We start from the raw sequence: 23,603 nt of genomic DNA on the forward strand, positions 1-23,603 counted from the left end.
AATGTTATATGTTTTATCCAAAACAAATCTAAAATGGTAAATATAGAAGTATATGTATCAGTGAGCGAATCAATATAATTATGTGTCTGGTTCAACAATTTATACTTACTTTTCAGACCGGCAGGGTCTTCTTATCTTGCGATAAAAATAGGAACATTTTGGGATATGCTGACTTAGCCGTATTCCAATCAGAGAGGGGTGGTTAAGAAATGAAAATCCCTAGAGGGCAGCGAGGGCATAAGACTTCTTGTTTAGAACTCAAGGTGAGCTGGAAAAACGTAATTACTGGAGGTAAGACTATATATGAACAGTGTGTAGGCTGCATACATGCAGTCGTGGAAAGACTCTCAGGGCTGCAGACTAGGTCTTGCGTGCTTCGTCAAACAGTGTTTTAATATTTTATCTTTCGGCGTTTGACGAAAACAAGGATTTATCAACTGGTTCTTGGTTGTTGTTGAAAAGAGGGGAACTATAGTTGATGTTAATTCACGAATAAGTCATGAAAGAGTGAGCGAATACTGTTTTAAGGAGCAGGAAGAACTATTCCGCCGATGACCGAGGCCTGCAGATAATCGAGAGTCAGTCTGGGAGACCAGTGCGCATAGCAAGAGCTTTGGTGAGCCTGGGAAACCAGTGCGGGCTAGCATGAGGTTTAGTGAGCCTGGGAAACCAGTGCGTGCTAGCATGAGCTTTAGTGAGTCTGGGAAACCAGTGCGTGCTAGCATGAGCTTTTGTGAGCCTGGGAAACCAGTACGTGCTAGCATGAGCTTTAGTGAGCCTGGGAAACCAGTGCGTGCTAGCATGAGCTTTAGTGAGCCTGGGAAACCAGTGCGTGCTAGCATGAGCTTTATTGAGCCTGGGAAACCAGTGCGTGATAGCATGACCTTTATTGAGTCTGGGAAACCAGTGCGTGCTAGCATGAGCTTTATTGAGCCTGGGAAACCAGTGCGTGCTAGCATGAGCTTTATTGAGCCTGGAAAACCAGTGCGTGAAAGCATGAGCATTAGTGAGCATGGGAAACCAGTGCGTGCTAGCATGAGCTTTAGTGAGCCTGGGAAACCAGTGCGTGCTAGCATGAGCTTTAGTGAGCCTGGGAAACCAGTGCGTGATAGCATGAGCTTTAGTGAGCCTGGGAAACCAGTGCGTGATAGCATGAGCTTTATTGAGCCTGGGAAACCAGTGCGTGATAGCATGAGCTTTATTGAGTCTGGGAAACCAGTGCGTGCTAGCATGAGCTTTAGTGAGCCTGGGAAACCAGTGCGTGATAGCATGAGCTTTATTGAGCCTGGAAAACCAGTGCGTGAAAGCATGAGCATTAGTGGGCATGGGAAACCAGTGCGTGATAGCATGAGCTTTAGTGAGCCTGGGAAACCAGTGCGTGCTAGCATGAGCTTTATTGAGCCTGGGAAACCAGTGCGTGATAGCATGAGCTTTAGTGAGCCTGGGAAACCAGTGCGTGATAGCATGAGCTTTAGTGAGCCTGGGAAACCAGTGCGTGCTAGCATGAGCTTTAGTGAGCCTGGGAAACCAGTGCGTGCTAGCATGAGCTTTATTGAGCCTGGGAAACCAGTGCTTGATAGCATGAGCTTTATTGAGCCTGAGAAACCAGTGCGTGCTAGCATGAGCTTTATTAAGCCTGGGAAACCAGTGCGGGCTAGCATGAGCTTTAGTGAGTCTGGGAAACCAGTGCGTGCTAGCATGAGCTTTATTGAGCCTGGGAAACCAGTGCGTGATAGCATGAGCTTTATTGAGCCCTGGAAACCAGTGCGTGCTAGCATGAGCTTTAGTGAGCCTGGGAAACCAGTGCGTGCTAGCATGAGCTTTAGTGAGCCTGGGAAACCAGTGCGTGCTAGCATGAGCTTTAGTGAGCCTGGGAAACCAGTGCGTGAAAGCATGAGCTTTAGTGAGCCTGGGAAACCAGTGCGTGCTAGCATGAGCTTTATTGAGCCTGGGAAACCAGTGCGTGCTAGCATGAGCTTTATTAAGCCTGGGAAACCAGTGCGGGCTAGCATGAGCTTTAGTGAGCCTGGGAAACCAGTGCGTGATAGCATGAGCTTTATTGAGCCTGGGAAACCAGTGCGTGATAGCATGAGCTTTATTGAGCCTTGGAAACCAGTGCGTGCTAGCATGAGCTTTAGTGAGCCTGGGAAACCAGTGCGTGCTAGCATGAGCTTTAGTGAGCCTGGGAAACCAGTGCGTGCTAGCATGAGCTTTATTGAGCCTGGGAAACCAGTGCGTGCTAGCATGAGCTTTAGTGAGCCTGGGAAACCAGTGCGTGCTAGCATGAGCTTTAGTGAGCCTGGGAAACCAGTGCGTGCTAGCATGAGCTTTAGTGAGCCTGGGAAACCAGTGCATGATAGCATGAGCTTTATTGAGCCTGAGAAACCAGTGCGTGATAGCATGAGCTTTATTGAGCCTGGAAAACCAGTGCTTGATAGCATGGGCGTGATAGAATGAGCTAGAGCTGAAACACTATGAGCCTTGACCCCGTTCCACAAAGCGAACTTGGCGCTACGGTTGTCGTATAGAATATAGGAGTTACGATCGTCTAAGCGCTAAACGCTTTGTGAGGCTGGTCTCCAGTCATACATCGTGACCATCCGATCCTCACTACAGTCGGTCTTAAAATAAGACTAGCATCGTTCTCTTCGTAACCCCCATAGGGGCGTTATCAGAGAAAATGTGAAAATATGCAAGGGGAGTGAATAAGAATGGGATTTAACGCACCTTTGAAATTTCTTTTTGTAATATCACGCTTTTATGAAGGATTACGCTGGCAGTAATGTGACTACTTTAGCTTATCGGATCCTACTTACAGAATAGGGACAATCTGTTAGGTGTGTTTGCAGCGAAGTTTTTTTTATAATACATACAATAAATACATCTATCTTAATACAGTTGGACGCCGTAGCCACGTGTGTATATTTCGTTAACCACTGAATGATCTCTGGGGCGAGAATATATGTTCATGACGAAAATGTTATTAACATTTTTGGGGCGTTCTAGTTTCAATTTCTTTTCCTCCTTGAAGCCCTAGCCTGAATATATGCATGTTAATTCTGTTTTGCTGCCATGGCTATTGAAGCAACCGATGAGAACATTCACTATGTCGATTTTACTTAGATTATGTCGCAGTTTGATTGACGATGTGTGTAATCCGATTACGGATTTATAAAAGTACTAAATTTGGGTTGTAGTAATTCCGAGAGACACGTGAGACCAACGTGGCCGCACATTGTCATTCGATTTGATGCTACTCACTGTATGGTATCTGCTAATAGTTGGAGCACATTTATTACAGGCCTAATCTCTTCGTTAGACACTTATTCGTTGCAACATCGGAAGTGGTATATTCGTAAATGATTAATCGTTGCGAAATCTAATGCTTGGACTCAGATTCGCCGAACAACCCATTTGTACTGATGAGTAGATTTAAGTAATGGTGTCCCGTGAATTACTAAACTTGAGCAATCTCTTGTTAAAATTAAAAAATTGTATGAATGGCCGACATCGCCTTGGGAAGTTATTTTGATTCAGTATTTTACTTCGGATAAATAATGTTTCCGGAGATTTCCAATGCTTTCGGAACACACCAGTGAGAAATATCTTCTTAACTTAACTAGACTCCATCTAGGGAATAACGTGATTATCCTGTTGCGCGAGATACTATTATAAAATTCCGATGGTGTAATTAGTATTTCGACGGTAAACGCTCATTTAGATATTTCTGTGCAGATGTTGTTGTCGATGTGTTTTTATGTGCCGTATATTCGTCTCTTACCGTAAAAGGCGACTAACGGGATTTGGTGGTTGGGCTTGCTGACTTGATTGGTGTATGTCATCGTATCCCAACAGCGTGGAACCGTTGATTATGATGTCAAGCACTGGATTTTCTGGTCCACACTCGATTATTTACGGACCGCCTCATACAGCTTGAATATTGCAGAGTGTATGTCTTTTTTACACTTAAGACACTGGTTATTACTGTATACAAACTGAAAAAGGTGACAGAACGATTAGGGATGATAAATAGAATTTCACCCTCGTGTCTTTCAAGTTCAAATCCATCAATACTCGTTGATAAATGTGAAGATATCCTCTGCAAGCAAAGAATATTTTTATCAACACGTCTTGATATATTTGGCCTCGGAAGAGACTCGGAAGAGACTCGGAAGAGATTCTCTGTCTATTTGTTTCTAAATAGCTTTGAAATAGACGAGGACCCATACAAAGTTATCAGTTGAGAAATAGCTGATCACGTGATGCAGAAGGGATTTCCTATCGCAATCGCGAATCCTTCAGACGGATTTGTTTGTCTATCGTGGCCGCGTTCGTTCAGTTCATGCGGTCACCAGCCGTGGTCGCGAAACCAATGTAGAAAGGAACGCAACATTCTCATTAATTACAAACTTTGCTTTGATGCATGTAATGGATTCATTCCTTCTACTCCCCGCTAGTATTCCAGTTAGCGAGTCAGACTTGTTGACAGGAAATTTCTATCGGAAACCTTTACTCAGAATAGAAGTGATCCTCAAACCCTGAACTCGGATCGAAGTAGGTACACGACGTAGCCCTGGGGGCATAATACCGCGGGAACAATTCCTTTAGCGTATTCAGTTTTCACGACGATTCAGACCTAATGTGGACACTTGAGTTACCTCTCCTTGACATTATCTCCCTTTTCTTATGACACGTTATGGAGGAGTACGTGAGTTTGGTTTAACACTGCTTTGTATCACAATAACCTGGTGGGGAAGTGATGGAGGTCGCAGACGTTTACCAGCACGGGTATGGTGCTGATGAACCAAGGATCATAAGCAGAGCGAATCTGGAATAGGCTTTGGGTATGGGTTCAGGATGCAATTCTCCATGACAAGGAAGACACAATTTTTTTGATAGCAACTTCTTTAATACTGTAAAAAGCGACGTTTCGGTATAGATTCTTATACCATTGTCTTACTTACTTACTTACTTTGGAGATTTAACGTGCGCTTTCCGACTGATGCGTATTTCGCACACGGGCCCGGCCAGGCCATTTAATGTGTTTCCGAAAGGGGCGAAAGTGGTCTGTGCAACCCAAGAGGGGGGTTTTAGGGGTTGCTTATATAGAATTCGGGAATTTTGAGATTTAGAATAGATGCCGATGGGATTGGGGAGGAGAACTAAGGGAGCTGGGTATGGTGGATGTTTGTTTGTTTATGTGATTTTGATTGGGTAGGTTATTGTGTTTTTAGATGCGTTTTATTAGTTCCGTTTTTATTAAGAATACGCCTAAGGCCTTGAAGTTTTCTAGTTTATTTTGTGGGTTTAGTATTGCTTCTAGTGTTAGAGCCTTGTTTAGATTGAGGGTGGTTTGTAATGCGGTTCGATGTGTTAGGTAGTGTGTGCAGTGGATGAGTGCGTGTTCTGGGATTTCTGGTTGTTTGCAGTGTGGGCAGTTACCTGTAGTGTGTTTTTTAATTTTTTTTAGGTGGTTATTTAGGTTGGTGTGTCCTGTTTGGAGTTTAGTGATTACTCTGTCGATTTTTTTGGATGGATGGAGAATTTTTGGTTTGGTTAGTGGTTTGCTGAGCACTTTTTTGATTTGGCTATTTGAGTTTAGATATAGGTTATGCCATTTGTTGGTGATTTTTTGCTTGTTTACACTTTTAATTTCTGATTTTGAGATGGGTAAGTTTAAGCTTATTTCTGGGATTTTGAGGGATAGTTGAGCTGCTTTATCGGCGTTTTCATTACCGTATATTCCTACGTGGGCGGGTATCCACAAGAAGGTTATTTGTTTGCCTGCCTTAGTTAGGTCGTTGGAGCTTTTAAGTATTTGATTTAATAATTTAGGTCGGTTTTTATACCATTGTCAAGCAGAACTGAATATATATAGTAGAAGGATGATTAACGGTGGAGGATTAACAGTAACAACAATTGCACACATGAGTGGGATTAACAGTATCAACAATTGCATACATGAGTGGGATAACATGGGTAAGTGTTGTCACAACTCGATGGACAGAGAACACATAGGTGGAAGCCAACAGGGACATGAAGCCAATTAAACAGGATAAGGCATTATTGCTTGATGAGTTAATAGTAGGCGGATGGGATGAAATAGCCTTGATCTCTGTTGATCGATGGCTTGTGGCGGCGAATGTGGACTGCTTCTGTTTTCTTTAAGTGAAATCATGGAGGTTGTTGGAGAGGATTTGGATGTTGTCCTGTTGTCAACACTTACCCATGTTATCCCACTCATGTAGGCAATTGTTGTTACTGTTAATCCCACTCGTGTATGCAATTGTTGTTACTGTTAATCCTCTACCGTTATCCATAACAACATCCTTATCCAACATAAACAGGAAATTCTTTGAAGACTTTAATATAGTTTGCAAGAAAAGGATACATTAGGTTCTACAATGCGAGGCACCTGTATTTTCCGCAGTAAAACAGGTGTTTGATTTATTTTGTTTCAAATTAAAACAACCCTCCAACACCCCATCCCACCGTAAAAATTCTATTACTCTCAACACTTGATTCACAACTTTTCGGAAAGACAAAAGGCGTGGTTTCCGGATGAGCGGGTTCCGGAGTAACGAGGTTTCGCTGTATACATGTAGGTAGTCACAAACTTCAACAGAAGTTGGACAAGCTGAAATCGAAGCAGATTAAGTCATTGCAGCTGAGCAAGTAGTCCGCCTAACTGTGATGAACAGCTGCAGCGACTGGGTCATTTCTTCTTGAGCATTAATTTTGCAAGCTTTTTCATAATTTAATGGAAAACATATCATAAATTCATTCTCCAAATTGGATATAATCATTTATAAAGCAATATTGTACCATTATCTCGTCGTGCCATTTCGTTTCCCACTTAATCTTAAAATAATCTGAGAACACGTATCAGTAGAGAACATTAATGGCTGTTTTTTCTCGTACGGTATCGTGCTCAATAGCGTTCAAGTCCATGACCATTTTTTTATTGGACCCTGTTCCATTTAGTTCCGTGCGTGTATTATATACGAGGGGTGGCAGAAACGTACTGAGCCTAAGTATGATAGACTGCTTCATGGAGTCGGTTGGTAATTATTTTTCAACATAATCCCACTTCTGCCAACGAGTGTCTGGGCTGGATCCCACTGGTGTAGAAGACTTTCTGGTGGTGTAAAGGGTCCTCCACAGCAGAAATGACGTCAACGTCATTTGCTTGCAAGACAGATTTTTCAAGTTTGGATAGAGGTGGAAATATGATGGTGCCAAATCTCTGAATACGGAGGATGTTCAACGCGTTCAAAGCCACAGTCATGCTTTGCAGCGGCAACTGGCTTGTGCAAATGTGTACGTGCTGTCCTGGTGGAAGAACACACCTTCAGTGACCTTTAGTCTTGATATTCTCACGCAGGTACTGATAATATTGACGCTAATATTGACCATTAATGGTCTCAACCTTCAGGAGGTAGTCCAACAGTAGGACACTTCAGATATCCGAGAAAACCGAATTCATCACCTTGCAAACTGATGGAAAAGACTTTGCGTTCTTTGGAGCAGGAGACGTTAGATGTCCCCACTGACTGTTGTTTAGTCTCTGACTGATGAACCCAGGACCCGTAACAAGCTGGGTCTGCTTCAAAACGACGTAAATTCTGACGAGAAACGATGAACCTGGAGCGTTTCTGATGAGACATTCAAAGCCCAGCGCGCTGAACCTTGTCATGTCCAGTTTCCCAGACTGTCCCCTCACGAGAGATGCCAAATGTAGTAGCTCTGTGGCGTGTGCTGAGTCGTCGATCCTCATTAATCACATCATTATTTTATTAACATTTTCCTCGGTGGCAGTTGAACGTCTACCTGATCTTGGATCATCTCCGAGGGACTCTGTTCTCCTCTTGAAATCCGCCGCCGAACCTCTAAACAGTGGCAAAGGAAGAAGCATCATTCCCAATAAGTTGACACCATATAGCGTTGAATAGCTGTTGGAGTTATGTCTTTCAGTTGAAGATACTTGATACAGTTTTGTCCATTTTCATTAAGAGAGGATGGCTGGTTAATTTGATGCCTGCAGAAATATGCTGCCTGGTTCTGTTAAATGCAGCCTGTAAGCATGGATAGTATTGTATTTAATGAATGCATACGGTTAATAGTGTATTATACAGCCTTCGTAGTTAGGCCCAGAAGTTTTCGGCCACCCCTCTTAACTGGTATATAAACTGTACTGAGAGTCCTTACGATACACTAGTACAAGTCGCCGAAAACGTGTTATATGTGCAAAGATGCCTTCCTTAGCTGTCAGGATCAATAGATGGAAGTAGATTCCAATGCCAGTTCTCCACGATTATGACCCTTGGTATTTAGGACCATATCAGTATTTGCAGGGTTAAACACGTGGTAAAAACGCTAACAGCAAACATCGCTTCGGACTTCCCTCCTTTTAAGTTGACGCTCCGTGATATAACCAAAAATATTGTCACTCAATAACTGCATAATTGCACCTTGGAACATATATGTTTACCTAATATCACTTATGTAATTACGGTTCACGTTTTGATTGTCATTTAAACTCCATCATCCGATCCTTGGTTGATAGGCTAGAAGTACACGGACAAAAAAATTGTCTTAAATGACAACCAACAAGAAATCCAGCGCCAGTGTTATTCTGGCTGGAAACAGAAACAAACTATTCCTCAAAAGTCATTTGATAATGACAAATGTTTTTATTGAAAACATAAAATCACTAATGTAGTTTGCTTGATACGTTTGGCGCCTGTGACGTGTCCCTTGCGACAATAAAAAACAAATACCGCTTACAGCATTATCGGCAATTTGACAGCCAGGGTTGTCTCCCCCGACTGTTAAATATAGACACTTAAACAGATGCAATGGCATTGCCGTGAAAATTAAAATAAACTAGGGTTTCTTACGAAAATCATTTATTTGACAACGTTGTAGTTGACGTTGTTTCTCTATAATCAGAATCCTAAAATAATTATATCATTTCTTGTTGTTCACTTATGCGTTGGCGATATCAAGTGCCGCCTTTTTACATATGACGAGGTTTTAACAGGGCTCTCACCGCCAGGCGGACCACAACGGACAACAACAGGCTTCAGACTGCATTGAAATGTATACTTACTAGAATCCATTCATCATTTACTCTAACACACATAATTCATTTACTATGATATAACATACTGTGAAGTTAACTTTCCAGAATTTATTTATTATGATAAATCACACTGTGAAGTTAACTTTCTAGAATGTATTTACTCTGATATTACACGCTGTGGATTGTTACTATGATATAAGTTTACTTTCAAGATCCCATTTACTGTAATAATGTAAGTTTACTTTCAAGAACCCATTTACTATGTTATAAGGTAACTTCCATGAACCCATTTACTATGATATAAGTTAACTTTCAAGAACCCATTTACTATGATATAAGTTAACTTTCAAGAACCCATTTACTATGATAAAAGTTAACTTTCAAGAACCCATTTACTATGATATAAGTTAACTTTCAAGAATCCATTTACTTAAGGATTGACATTTTGGATTTAAGGATTAGATTTGTTTCGGTTCATTGAGGTATGAATCGAAAATCCGATGTGCAATGAATCCGCGTCGCATCAACGAAAACATGTGCTACATTGTATCTACAATAGTGTAACAAAAAAAACATTTGTTTATTTCAAAGCAGACAAAAGGGACGAGATTTATAAACATTCCAGGTGTAGGAATACATACTGTGGCCAGACATGAATCACATGATTGTTTAATTTATGCCCATAACTTGACACATCTACAAAGTCACTGGCCAATCAACGGAGAGTAGGATCAAAATGAAGTTCCTAGGACCTGGCATTCAAAGAAAGAGGCGACTGCCAGACTGTAAAGAACCGGAACAAATATGGCCCGGGAGAGGGCGGGAGAGGGATTCAAATGGCATGGGCTGTTACCACCAGATTCAAACATTAATTCCCTGAGAACGAGAGAGCACAGTTAGAAAAGTGAGGGTTAGAAATGAAACCCTATGACATGAAATTTGTGGAACCGAGGCGAGCGGAAAAAGACAAGCGAGCCTGATTGCACGTTTGCTGTTTCATTGAATTTCTTTCTCGGCCTCCGGCCTCAAAGGGTGGTTTGGACGATGAATACGCATGAATGTCGCTAAATGTCATGAGCATAACGATACACGTCAGCAGAAAGGGAATTCCCTCGACTGTAATATTTGGATTCCCCGACATTCCATAGAAATTCACATTCTATGATGTTAAGTTCAAGAATCCATTTACTTTGATATAAGTTAACCTTCTAGAATTCATTTACTAAGGAATAAACATTGTGAAGTTAACTTTCCAGATTCCATTTACTGTGATATAACACACTGTGGAGTTAAATTTCAAGAATCTATTTACTGTCATGATATAAGTTTACTTTCTAGAATCCATCTACTAAGGTATAACACATTGTGAAGTTAACTTTCCAGATTCCATTTACTGTGATATAACACACTGTGGAGTTAAATTTCAAGAATCCATTTACTATCATGATATAAGTTTACTTTCTAGAATCCATCTACTAAGGTATAACACATTGTGAAGTTCACTTTCCAGATTCCATTTACTGTGATATAACACACTGTGGAGTTAAATTTCAAGAATCCATTTACTATGGTATAACTTTACTTTATCATCCAAAACTGGCTCCCACAGGAGATATCGCTTGATCTAATCCAAGCGATATCTACACTGTAGATATTGCTGCAATGAAATTACATCAAAATGCTTTGCTGACCATTGTGACGTCACTGTTACCATGACGTCACAATCAAATGACATCACTAATGGCTCTGCTACTGAAGCTGTTAGCAGTACTTTTTACACTGAAGACATTGCTAATTACTGTCTACAAATTGAAAAAGTTGGAAAAATGATGTTGGATGATAAATAAAATCTCACCCTCGTGTCTTTTGATATCAAATATATCAACACTCGTTGATAAAAGTGGCAAAAATCCTCGGCAAGCCTCGGAATTTTTCCACTTTTATCAACTCGTGTTGATATATTTGATATCAAAAGACACTCGGATGAGATTCTCTATTTCTAGAATCCATTTACTATGGTATAACACATTGTGAAGTTTACTTTCCAGATTACATTTACTGTGATATAACACCCTGTGGAGTTAAATTTCAAGAATCCATTTACTATCATGATATAAGTTTACTTTCTAGAATCCATCTACTAAGGTATAACACATTGTGAAGTTAACTTTCCAGATTCCATTTACTGTGATATAACACACTGTGGAGTTAAATTTCAAGAATCCATTTACTATCATGATATAAGTTTACTTTCTAGAATCCATCTACTAAGGTATAACACATTGTGAAGTTAACTTTCCAGATTCCATTTACTGTGATATAACACACTGTGGAGTTAAATTTCAAGAATCCATTTACTATCATGATATAAGTTTACTTTCTAGAATCCATCTACTAAGGTATAACACATTGTGAAGTTAACTTCCTAGAATTCATATAGCATTTACTCTAACACACTGTGAAGTTAAATTTTAAGAATCCATTTACTGAGGAATAACACAATGCGAGGTAACCTTTCTAGAATGTATTTACTGTGATATAACACACTGTGGAGTTTCAAGAATCCATTTACTGTGATATAAGTTAACTTCCTAGAATTCATTTACTTTGATATAACACACTGCCATGTTAACTCGTATAACGTCTTTACAACAACGTCGCTCCATACCTTGTTCCCACATCACATAGACTTTATTACAAGACCTTGACTATGTTTAATACACAGGGATGTCGCGGTAAATAATAACAGCCAGAAGCTCTCATCAGAGGTATTGTCATTATGCCTTGATCAAAGGCTGATAGCCCTTTCCTTCTGACTAAATAGTCGATATTTCATGCTAATCTACGCTATCTATCAACGGAAAGATGTGATTCCGTCAACCTCTTAGCGTTCATGATTGTCCTCGAAGACAGACTCTAGTTTATTATTAGCAAAACTACGACGCTAGTGTTGTCATCTGTCAGCGTTTCTTTATTAATCAACATAAAAATAAATAAGAAGACATTAAATCATTGTTCGAGCAGACAATGTAAGGAGTGAGATATGCGTAATGTCATATGAGGACATTGAGGATTGAACTCATCTAATACGACAATACATAGATAGGATGAACAAGCGGGCTGTTATGTTGCTTGGAGAGGGAGAAGAAGAGCTCCAGTGCTCAGCTGCGTCAATTAACATCAGTTGAATAACCAAACCTATTCGTGCCTTGTTAATCGGATTAAATCACAATGTATATTTAACTTCGGTGGACGAAAAAACGATTTAAATTTCGTATGTGTTACAATCGTTTACAGTTTTGAATATGACTGTGAATGGCATTTGATATTCAAAATATGCAAATATTTGCATCAGCTCTTAAATTTTTAAACAAGGACTTTTCTAACAAGTGGATGACATTAGCCAGATCACCAAGCAGCGTGTTTTGATTAATCCAATGAAACACCCACGGAGACATTAGTTTTCATCCCATCCACCTGCTGTGTAAAAGAACCGAAGTTGGGAATAATTCAGACCGTCTAACGGATGTCATATATTTAGATGGTTATTTTCAGAACCCATGCTAAACCCAAGAGGGGTATGTTTTACTGGAATTTAATTAAACGCGATGTCGCCTATCATCGGAGCATGGCTACAAAGTTGTTGGGCATATAGATTGGGTAACTTCAACAGGGAATGCATGTAATTTTATCAAAGAATGGACACCGCTAGTGAAAATTGCATGTACATGAATCTGGAGCAGTATGTTCGTCTCAGTGAGGACGGGTGCCGTACGGAATAGTGTATCGGAGAACAACACGTAGTGACAAATGAGGGACCTGTAAGGTATTAATTGCTTGGTTCAAATAGCTGTGTTCGGCCTAGGCTAGACATGAAAAGTATTGTTTTCTTTGCCGTTATATTGCAGTACTATTTACATCCAATGCAAAAAATCAATACTAACCGAGAACAAGCTCACTCTGTCTGTCTTCAACAATCACAGATTTACTGCAGTTCGTTTCTCGTCAGTAACACTTCAGCCCAGTCTAGGTTTTTAATAAACGAAATGGCTTCGGCCGACGGGAGAGTTTACAACAGTTGTGTCGCGCTAATTTCGACAGTCAGTTCAGTCAGTAAAATTACAGGTTTTGTCACTTAAACTCGCTCCGACTGCCTCCGATATTATCTGAACTGTCTGGCAGGATAAAAAGTCTTACAAAAGAATATGTTCTCAGTTAAAGAATTTATGCACTCATGCGACTTTGGTGGCAAAATTTGTTCTTAAAAGGCTAACTTGTCATGTGGTCTGAAGTGTGGTTAAAGAGAGTAGCCCCCCTTTATCGTATAGACCGGAAGTGGGAATTTGCGGTACCGAAAACGAGAACAGAAGACCCATGGGCCCCAAACAGTTCTCATACCGTCTGGACAGACAAGACAGGTTCTCATACCGTCTGGACAGACTAGACAGGTTCTCATACCGTCTGGACAGACAAGACAGGTTCTCATACCGTCTGGACAGACTAGACAGGTTCTCATACCGTCTGGACAGACTAGACAGGTTCTCATACCGTCTGGACAGACTAAACAGGTTCTCATACCGTCTGGACAGACAAGACAGGTTCTCATACCGTCTGGACAGACTAGACAGGTTCTCATACCGTCTGGACAGACTAGACAGGTTCTCATACCGTCTGGACAGACAAGACAGGTTCTCATACCGTCAGGACAGACTAGACAGGTTCTCATACCGTCTGGACAGACTAGACAGGTTCTCATACCGTCTGGACAGACTAGACAGGTTCTCATACCGTCTGGACAGACTAGACAGGTTCTCATACCGTCTGGACAGACTAGACAGGTTCTCATACCGTCTGGACAGACTAGACAGGTTCTCATACCGTCTGGACAGACAAGACAGGTTCTCATACCGTCTGGACAGACTAGACAGGTTCTCATACCGTCTGGACAGACTAGACAGGTTCTCATACCGTCTGGACAGACTAGACAGGTAGACGAACCGACATGTAAAGCGTCTCCGTCTACTATGTCCCCAGTCTGAATGAAATGTGCCCTATGTGAAATTGAGATGTATAGCCTAGAGTTAACATACAAGTAAAAGTGACCTCGATTTATCTTTCATTGATGAAACTGCTGAGTATCTGACGTCTGACTCCCACGCAGTTAATTCACAAGACATGTCACAGGCGGTAGACAAAAATACAGATGATATTCATCTGCTTTGATGTAGGTTCACTAAGAATAGACTAGACACTATGTTATGGATTAGGAAACGGATGACAGAGTAACGCTGTAAAGTAACGCGTTTGATACAGGGAAGCACGTGCTGTAAGTTCATCACAGAGGACCAGGGTGGGGAATGTCTTTTGACAGAGCTGTATGATTACAGTTCCCTGTCCTTTCCGCCGAGACAGTCACATCGGCCCATTCCACGCCAGGTGCCCGTCTACTGGCGCGATGTGCACTATTGTGAAACAGGGGGAAATTAATCGCGTCTTTGTGGAACCAGCCAAGGTCAGATATTTGTTTGGAAAGTCATCAGAGCAATAATCGTAGTATACATATTTTTTTATTATTGTTGTTTTTTAGTTGTTAGGATTTTTTGAAATAGCAGCTAATGAAAAAGGCCACTATGCTTGTCGTAAGAAGCGACTAACGGGATCGGGTGGTCAGGCCGAAAAAGGCCACTATGCTTGTCGTAAGAAGCGACTAACGGGATCGGGTGGTCAGGCTCACTGTATTGATTGACGCAAGTCATCGTATCCCAATTGAGTGGGTCGATGCGCATGTCAATCACTGGATTGTGTGGTCCAGACTCGATTATATACAGACCGCCGTCATAAGTTGGAAAATTGCTGAGTGCGGCGTTAAACAACATGAAACAAACAAACATCTAGCATCTAGGCGCCAATACGCTCGGTATATCTTGCATCTAGTCAATGCACTCGGCATACATGTACCTAGCAATTAGTTTATACATTGGGAATATCTCTCATCTCGGCGCCAATGCTCTCGGAATCTCGCATGAACGATTACTGCCAGCATCTTGTTTCACAAAGCAAAGTAACACAGCGAGTCTATTCTGTGACATCCCAGTACTCTTATCTTTTCCTGGTTTGGGGTTCAGATTTGAACATGTTAAGCTACTCAATTTCCACCATGTGTTTTTCCCATACCTCATTTATGTAGTTAGTCCTCCACGTTTAATGGACAAGCTGGCCGTTTGGGAGACACACATCGGAAGAAGCGATACCAGGAAGATGGAGAATGATAAAGCAGAACACCAGGAATCCTTGTGGATGTTCCAAGTAGATCGACATTGTTGGATTTGTTTATCTGAAGCCGGCCTGGGCCCTGAACCTCTTCACCTAAACTACCCTCTAAAATAGCACAGGTCCACACATGGCGTTTTTCTGTTTACCCGACGTAAACAAGTAACAGATTTAAAAGAGAAAATCCGAAAATGCTTTATGAAATTAAACGATGTGTTTGTTTCTGCCACTCACCCCATGTTACAGTCTACATTATGTCCTTCTCTTACAATAGCGAGGCCACAGTCACTTATATGATCACATTGTAGTTGACGGCGTTCCATTGCAAAAAAAAAGAACCCTAAACCAGATATAAGGATTCATTCAAACAATACCCCTAAGGCATCCACCTGGCTCGATGGGACTTCTTAAACGTTTATGATTCCATGAATTAGTAGGGAACTTAAGGAATCAAAATATTAACATGAGCTGCCGTGTTCCAACAGGTGACCTTGGCGTTTCGCCACTCGACGTTGTCCATACATGTATCCCACCCTCCATCTTCAGGGCACGTCCAATCTGGTTTCTAAGCAATCAAGCAGACATCAACAACGATAACGCGTTGTGGAGAGACAGAAAATTGGACAGAGTAGGATATGTTACGTGTAGCTCTACATGGACAGAGTAACTTGAGAGACAAATCGGTAATAAACGTCGAGGGCCACTGATGTGTCTTGTTCTCGGCATCTGCCTTGAAGTAATATACATATCACGTGTACACAGCGACTATGCTTATCGTAAAAGGCGATTAACGGGATTGGGTGGTCAGGCTCACTGACTTGGCAGATGCATGTCATCGTATCCCAATTGCGTGGATCGATGCTCAGGATGTCAGTCACTGGATTGTCTGGACCAGACTCGATTATTTACCGCAGTCATATAGCTGGAATATTGTTGAGTGCGGCGTTAAACGACAGACAAATAAAAACATAGAGTTTACCACATGATATAGATAGAAACGAGTGGCATACAGTTGGTATTTCCAGAGCAAGGGGAAAGTAAGTGAGAGTCTTGTTTTATCAGCAATGTTCCAGTAATATCTCGGCAGGGAACGCCAAAGATGAACGTGTACCCCTTGTACAAGGGAATCGGACCCGGTCTCATGGCGTGACGACCGAACGCTTTTACAACTAAGCGACGCCCAACACCCCAGATCGAGTTGATATGGCAGTGTGATACATACACGGATATATTTATTGTTTATTTTATAACAGCGTATACGTATATGTATACAGTGCAAAAGGGAAGAAGTAGTATTTGCTTGTAGAGAACCGTGCCTAGTTGGTAACAGCGCACACATGACGCTAAAAGAACCGAACTGTACTCACTCACGGTTATGAGTAAGTGAGTCAGTAAGGTTTTACGCCGCTTTTAGCAATATCCCAGCAATATCACGGCGGCTCAAGGCTATGAGTATAGCATAATGTGGCGTTTACAGAGGTATGTTGTTTTATGGCAAGACACCATCTACCGTACGTAATCACAAATGGCCACGATGTTTGTATTACGTCAACAATGATGTTTGTATTCCGTCAACAATGATGTTTGTATTACGTCAACAATGGTGTTTGTATTACGTCAACAATGATGTTTGTATTACGTCAACAATGATGTTTGTATTACGTCAACAATGATGTTTGTATTACGTCTAGAATGATGTTTGTATTACGTCAACAATGATGTTTATATTCCGTCAACAATGATGTTTGTATTCCGTCAACAATGATGTTTGAGTTACGTCAACAATGATGTTTGTATTATGTCAACAATAGTTTCTCCATTTCGTAACAGCAAAGTAGGTCACGTGTTTTGTAAGGATTAAATTTGAAGTCAATAATCTTGTGGATAAAAATTAAGATTTATTTCGGCTAGATAAGGTGATGTTAAGAATATTTGCAACAAACATCGGCTTTCACAGTGGTGTTTTCATTTGGGTCAGAGAAGTGCAAAGTTGCTTCACTGTATCGTGTTCATGTGTTATCTCCCTTTGTAGTTGGATCAATTACTCATGTGTTATCTCCCTTTGTACTCGGATCAATTACTCATGTGTTATCTCCCTTTGTACTCGGATCAACTGCTGATGTGTTATCTACCTTTGTACTCGGATCAGCTGCTGATGTGTTATCTACCTTTGTACTCGGATCAGCTGCTGATGTGTTATCTACCTTTGTACTCGGATCAGCTGCTCATGTATTATCTACCTTTTGTACTGGGATCAGCAGCTGAAGTGTTATCTCCCTTTGTAGTCGGATCAACTGCTCATGTGTTATCTCCCTTTGTAGTCGGAACAACTGTTCATGTGTTATCTACCTTTGTACTCGGATCAATTACTCATGTGTTATCTCTCTTTGTACTCGGATCAACTACTCATGTGTTATCTACCTTTGTACTCGGATCAGCTGCTGATGTGTTATCTCCCCTTGTAGTCGGAACAACTACTCATGGGTTATCTACCTTTGTACTCGGATCAGCAGCTCAAGTGTTATCTCCCTTTGTAGTCGGAACAACTGTTCATGTGTTATCTACCTTTGTACTCGGATCAATTACTCATGTGTTATCTCCCTTTGTACTCGGATCAACTGCTCATGTGTTATCTCCCTTTGTACTCGGATCAGCTGCTGATGTGTTATCTACCTTTTGTACTGGGATCAGCAGCTCAAGTGTTATCTCCCTTTGTACTCGGATCAGCTGCTCATGTGTTATCTACCTTTTGTACTGGGATCAGCAGCTCAAGTGTTATCTCCCTTTGTAGTCGGATCAACTGCTCATGTGTTATCTCCCTTTGTAGTCGGATCAACTGCTCATGTGTTATCTACCTTTTGTACTGGGATCAGCAGCTCAAGTGTTATCTCCCTTTGTAGTCGGATCAGCTGCTCATGTGTTATCTACCTTTTGTACTGGGATCAGCAGCTCAAGTGTTATCTCCCTTTGTAGTCGGATCAGCTGCTCATGTGTTATCTCCCTTTGTAGTCGGATCAACTGCTCATGTGTTATCTCCCTTTGTAGTCGGATCAACTGCTCATGTGTTATCTCCCTTTGTAGTCGGAACAACTGTTCATGTGTTATCTCCCTTTGTAGTCGGATCAACTGCTCATGTGTTATCTACCTTTGTACTCGGATCAGCAGCTCAAGTGTTATCTCCCTTTGTAGTCGGATCAACTGCTCATGTGTTATCTCCCTTTGTAGTCGGATCAACTGCTCATGTGTTATCTCCCTTTGTAGTCGGATCAACTGCTCATGTGTTATCTCCCTTTGTAGCCGGATCAACTGCTCATGTGTTATCTCCCTTTGTAGTCGGAACAACTGTTCATGTGTTATCTCCCTTTGTAGTCGGATCAACTGCTCATGTGTTATCTACCTTTTGTACTGGGATCAGCAGCTCAAGTGTTATCTCCCTTTGTAGTCGGATCAGCTGCTCATGTGTTATCTACCTTTTGTACTGGGATCAGCAGCTCAAGTGTTATCTCCCTTTGTAGTCGGATCAGCTGCTCATGTGTTATCTCCCTTTGTAGTCGGATCAACTGCTCATGTGTTATCTCCCTTTGTAGTCGGATCAACTGCTCATGTGTTATCTCCCTTTGTAGTCGGAACAACTGTTCATGTGTTATCTCCCTTTGTAGTCGGATCAACTGCTCATGTGTTATCTACCTTTGTACTCGGATCAGCAGCTCAAGTGTTATCTCCCTTTGTAGTCGGATCAACTGCTCATGTGTTATCTCCCTTTGTAGTCGGATCAACTGCTCATGTGTTATCTCCCTTTGTAGTCGGATCAACTGCTCATGTGTTATCTACCTTTGTACTCGGATCAGCAGCTCAAGTGTTATCTCCCTTTGTAGTCGGAACAACTGTTCATGTGTTATCTACCTTTGTAGTCGGATCAACTGTTCATGTGTTATCTCCCTTTGTACTCGGATCAGCAGCTCAAGTGTTATCTACCTTTGTAGTCGGATCAACTGTTCATGTGTTATCTCCCTTTGTAGTCGGATCAACTGTTCATGTGTTACACATGTATCTCCCTTTGTAGTCGGATCAACTGTTCATGCACTCATCTCCCGTCGCGTCGACTCCCACGCAGATTCCCCGGCTTCACTGCTCTGTGAGTGTAAGCAGCTTGAAAGTTTGTGTATTGAAAGGACTATTTTGGTATTTTCGATTTAAATCAGTTAACTAAAACCCTAAATCATAAATTTCAATTATAAAGCAGAGTTTAATGTGGACAAATATATCCTCCTCAAGAACCAGGCAATGTAAATACATTTAAAGAGCGGTAACACCCACTCTTGAACAGCGAATAGTTTGCCCTGTCAAGAAATTTCCGTCCGGGCGTTTCGGTAACAATTTAATGAATAAATTGCACAAGTTACACGTGAAACCCATTACGACTTCAACGCGGAACATAAATAAACGTAATCGTTCTACGTTCAATTCAGCTGTAAATTGTGAAGCCTGCAAATGCACGTGTTCCTTGAATCCACTTCCACCGTTGTGTTCATCAGTTTGGCCATCAATCACACAATTGTAGCAAGCATTTCACACACATCTGATATTTAACCGGTCAATCACTCCTTACATCTGTCTCTCCAATTAAACAACTAATGGGTTTAGATTCATTCGGCGTTTCTCCAGGATATCTGTAATGAAATTATATCATAATTAGCGTGATAAAAACTCACCTGACACCTATAACGGCAAGGTAGCGCCAGATTACCGGCTCTGTACTGGGGAGTGTTTATAGGTTCACTTGCCACGTGGTTATGCAATTATGTAAAGTATTAGGAAATGTTTATGAATACATTTTCCCTTAAAGAGTCCATAATTGTATCTTCATTGAATATCACTGTTTGACTTGGGATGGTTAAAACACACTTATGTGTCTTAGCATCCTAATACGTCGAATTCATTCTTTACAAATTACAACGTCTATCTATCTATCTATCTATCTATCTATCTATCTATCTATCCATCCCCTACATGGGTACATTGTGTGGAGCCCATTTCATGGTGTCCCCGCCGTGATATTGCTGGAATATTGCTAAAAGCGGCGTAAAACCAAACTGACTAACTCTATCTTTCTACCTCTTAAATCCATCGGTGGCACGAGTGGCCCAGTCGTGTAAGGCGCTGAAATTCGTTGTGCATAGTTCTGTTCCTTGGGCAGGCCAGAAACGTATGATCGTGGGTTCGAATCCCGGTTCGCCCAGATTATGTTTGCAGCACAATACCAGTGCTCGCGGGAAGATGTAAGCTAACACACCGTTATATAACCGGAATACTATTCACGGCGTTAAACCCAACTCACTCACTCACTCACTCACTCGTCCATCCATCATTTGGTCATTGATTCATGGTTTTGTGCTTTTATTTGAATCGTTGGATCGTATATTTTATTTTTTTACCTGTTGATTATCAATTACCTTCCAGCAGCATAGTAACTGCACTCAAACGAGTCCTTCTCTAAAACATATTATGCCAAGTAAGATTCCTCCATTAGTGACACACCTACATGTATCTCAATCCGGCACAGCTTTTGTTCTCACGTCATGTGTTTTTACCAAGATAATGAACATCTAAATTGTTTTATTGGTTTCTAAATCAGCAAACGTATGACCAACGGCGAAGGAAATTCCGATCAGTTACAAAGCGCCCAAGAACCATCGCTGCCTCAATGCAGCCTAATCTCTAATTTTAAGACTCAATTTACTCGTGAATAATCCTTAATACTGATGTATTTTTTTCACATTTTGCATCAGTCGGTCGTTTCCGTTTGAATAAATACCGCATTTCAAGTTGTCAATCTAAATCTTTTCCTCATTCTGACTTTGCCATAACTTGTACAGCATCCGTTCGCCAGATATTTCTGGAAGTGTGTATGAACCTTTTATGACACAGATACCGATGGAAGGTAATCTTACAGCGTGAAACATGCATTTACAGCAGCTGCCTGACAGCGTTTAAACGACGCGCGGAGCCGCGACACCCCACATGACATTTAATATTTATGATGGAGGTCCATGCACATCTATTATTCCCGTTGCTGTTGGTGAGAATGACAATAAGTGGGCTTCCCGTGTGTCTGAAATGAGATTTATTTTATTATATTGAACGTCACATGCTAAACCAAAACACGTTCAAAGTTTATCCTCGAGACACATGACTATTGTGTAGTATGGCCTCCACTGTGGGAGGCCACTGAGGAGGCCATTGGATGATGAAATGTTGTTTTATCCGCAATCAGAAATGTTCTAGCTGTTCCACGGCGGCCTGTTAATAAGCATGGGCATACAAACCAGTGGTTGATATTATGAGCGACGTCTCACGACGTCAGGTCAGGACGACGAGCAGGCAATCAAGTCTGACATCTTATAAATGTAAGTCGCCTTTTATGTCAACCATAGGTTGCACGGAACCCATTCTATCCCCAAATCACCACGTGGTTCACTTATAGCCAGGTTCGACTCAACGATGTGCTTGAAAACAATAATATGCTACTAAAACACGCATGAATCCAAGTTCAGGGAGACATTCTCAAAGTGCAAAGTCCCGGCCAATCGAACAGAGTACAATCAAATTGCCTTCTTGGCTCCCCGTGGTGTATAAAACCAAAGCTGTCCTTTCGCTGCCACTCATTTTTGTAAGCTGTCATACTAAGGTTCCAAAGGTCATTCTATCAGCCACGCTCACATACTGCTCGGTTCAACGGGATGTTTCATCAGTTCTTGTTCTCTGCACCCGGAAATGACGTGTTATAGCTCGGTTGGGGCAGCCTCTCTCCGTCGACTCTGCCATGCCTGAATCTCCATTTGGTCGCAATTCAGAAAAGATAGTAAAATGAAATGCCTGTCATTGTCACATCTGGGCATGGTAGTTCTACTGTGTACATATAAGGAAAATGTCGTAGGTAGTGGCAGATGGGCATGGTACTTTTACTGTTTTGATAGTGTCAGATTACGTTACATGAACTGTTTATAGTAGTATTGTGTACTGAAAGCACACGACCGCTCCACCTCTGTGGTATTCCCAGACAGACTATTTATGACGACTTGCGTCAATGTCTCCACATAAGTATTCTTCTTTGCGGCTTCAAATGTAAGCGGAGCCCGAGTTCTTGGAAGTCTTACAATTGGACAATTGATTACCTCGGATTTGGTTCGCTTGTTAAACAGATGGGTCAGGTTCGATTTCCAAAATATATGCATAGACAACAAAAGGGACGGGCTGTGCGCTAATGTCGTTACATAACGTTTACACGCGAATCAAGGCTTTACTTCTGATTCAAAGATGGCAGAAAACGTTCTTGGCGACGTAGCGGCGAGCGGAATGCCAAGGCAGCCATTCTTGACTATGATCCGTATGGGGGCGGTAGTGTCATGATGTGGGCGGTATCACCCATAAAAGGCGAACTGATCTGGTTATTGTGAATGGAAATTTGACTGGCCTGCGATATGTTGACGACATTTTGCGTCCTTCCATTTTGCCATTCGTCAGAATTATCGGCAGAAATTTTGAACTGCAAGATGACAATGCCAGACCACTTCGTGCCCAGGTTGACATCGATTGTCTCCTACGAGAAGGCATGCGGCCATTGGACTGACCCGCTTAGTCTCTGACTAGCCCCCAAAAGAGTACCTGTGGAATGTTCTCGGGTGGAGAATGTACGTCAGAGACCCACCAACGTGGTCCAGCCTGGGGTAGCTCTTCAGGCGGAATGGCGGGCAATACCAAAAGCAACCATACGCTAGTTAATCAACAGTATGCTTAAGGTGTCGTGCATATATCGCCCAAGACGGATACACCAGATATTGATCTACACGCCCCAAATTAATTTTACAGACATCATCGGCATTACACTTCACTCTGGTATCATCAGTTCTCTTATTTTTTGTCGGTAGTGCTTGTCGATGTCTTTGAACTGATTAAATTACAGTGTAAATATTCAATGTAATTATGTTAAAGACGACGCAGGCGATATGATTGGAAATCTCATCCACCGTATCGATTTCATTGTATTAATTTCAGGGTGTAGACTGTTTACCATGCTAGGGCATCATGACCTCTGGGCAGTCCAACATTGCTGGGAGAATTTGTGGTGCCCTGTTCCTCGAAACAGGTTCTTGGCGTCATTAAATTTTCTAACAATTATTCTAACGTCAATGTTTTCAAACAACACATTGGGTGAAGTATCACATTACAAGAAACATTACAGAAACGC

The 23,603-nt window shown here is 41.6% G+C and overlaps 2 protein-coding genes across 2 annotated transcripts in view; both read left to right on the top strand.

Annotated features, from left to right (window-relative positions):
* The window catches only part of LOC124134071 (cAMP-dependent protein kinase type II regulatory subunit-like), a 143,171-nt gene that overhangs the window by 58,403 nt on the left and 61,165 nt on the right, over nt 1–23,603 (top strand). The window lies entirely within an intron of this gene.
* On the top strand, nt 646–2,457 carry LOC125372039 (uncharacterized protein DKFZp434B061-like). Its single transcript, XM_048380916.1, has one exon. The coding sequence runs from the start codon at nt 646–648 to the stop codon at nt 2,455–2,457; it is 1,812 nt and encodes a 603-aa protein (XP_048236873.1).

Source organism: Haliotis rufescens, unplaced genomic scaffold (genome assembly GCF_023055435.1).
Source record: "Haliotis rufescens isolate VD_foot unplaced genomic scaffold, xgHalRufe1.0.p SCAF_1, whole genome shotgun sequence".
Lineage (NCBI taxonomy): Eukaryota > Metazoa > Mollusca > Gastropoda > Lepetellida > Haliotidae > Haliotis > Haliotis rufescens.

What these genes read in the sequence shown, in the direction of transcription:
- LOC125372039 (XM_048380916.1), top strand. Translation starts at nt 646, where the DNA reads ATGAGGTTTAGTGAGCCTGGGAAACCAGTGCGTGCTAGCATGAGCTTT.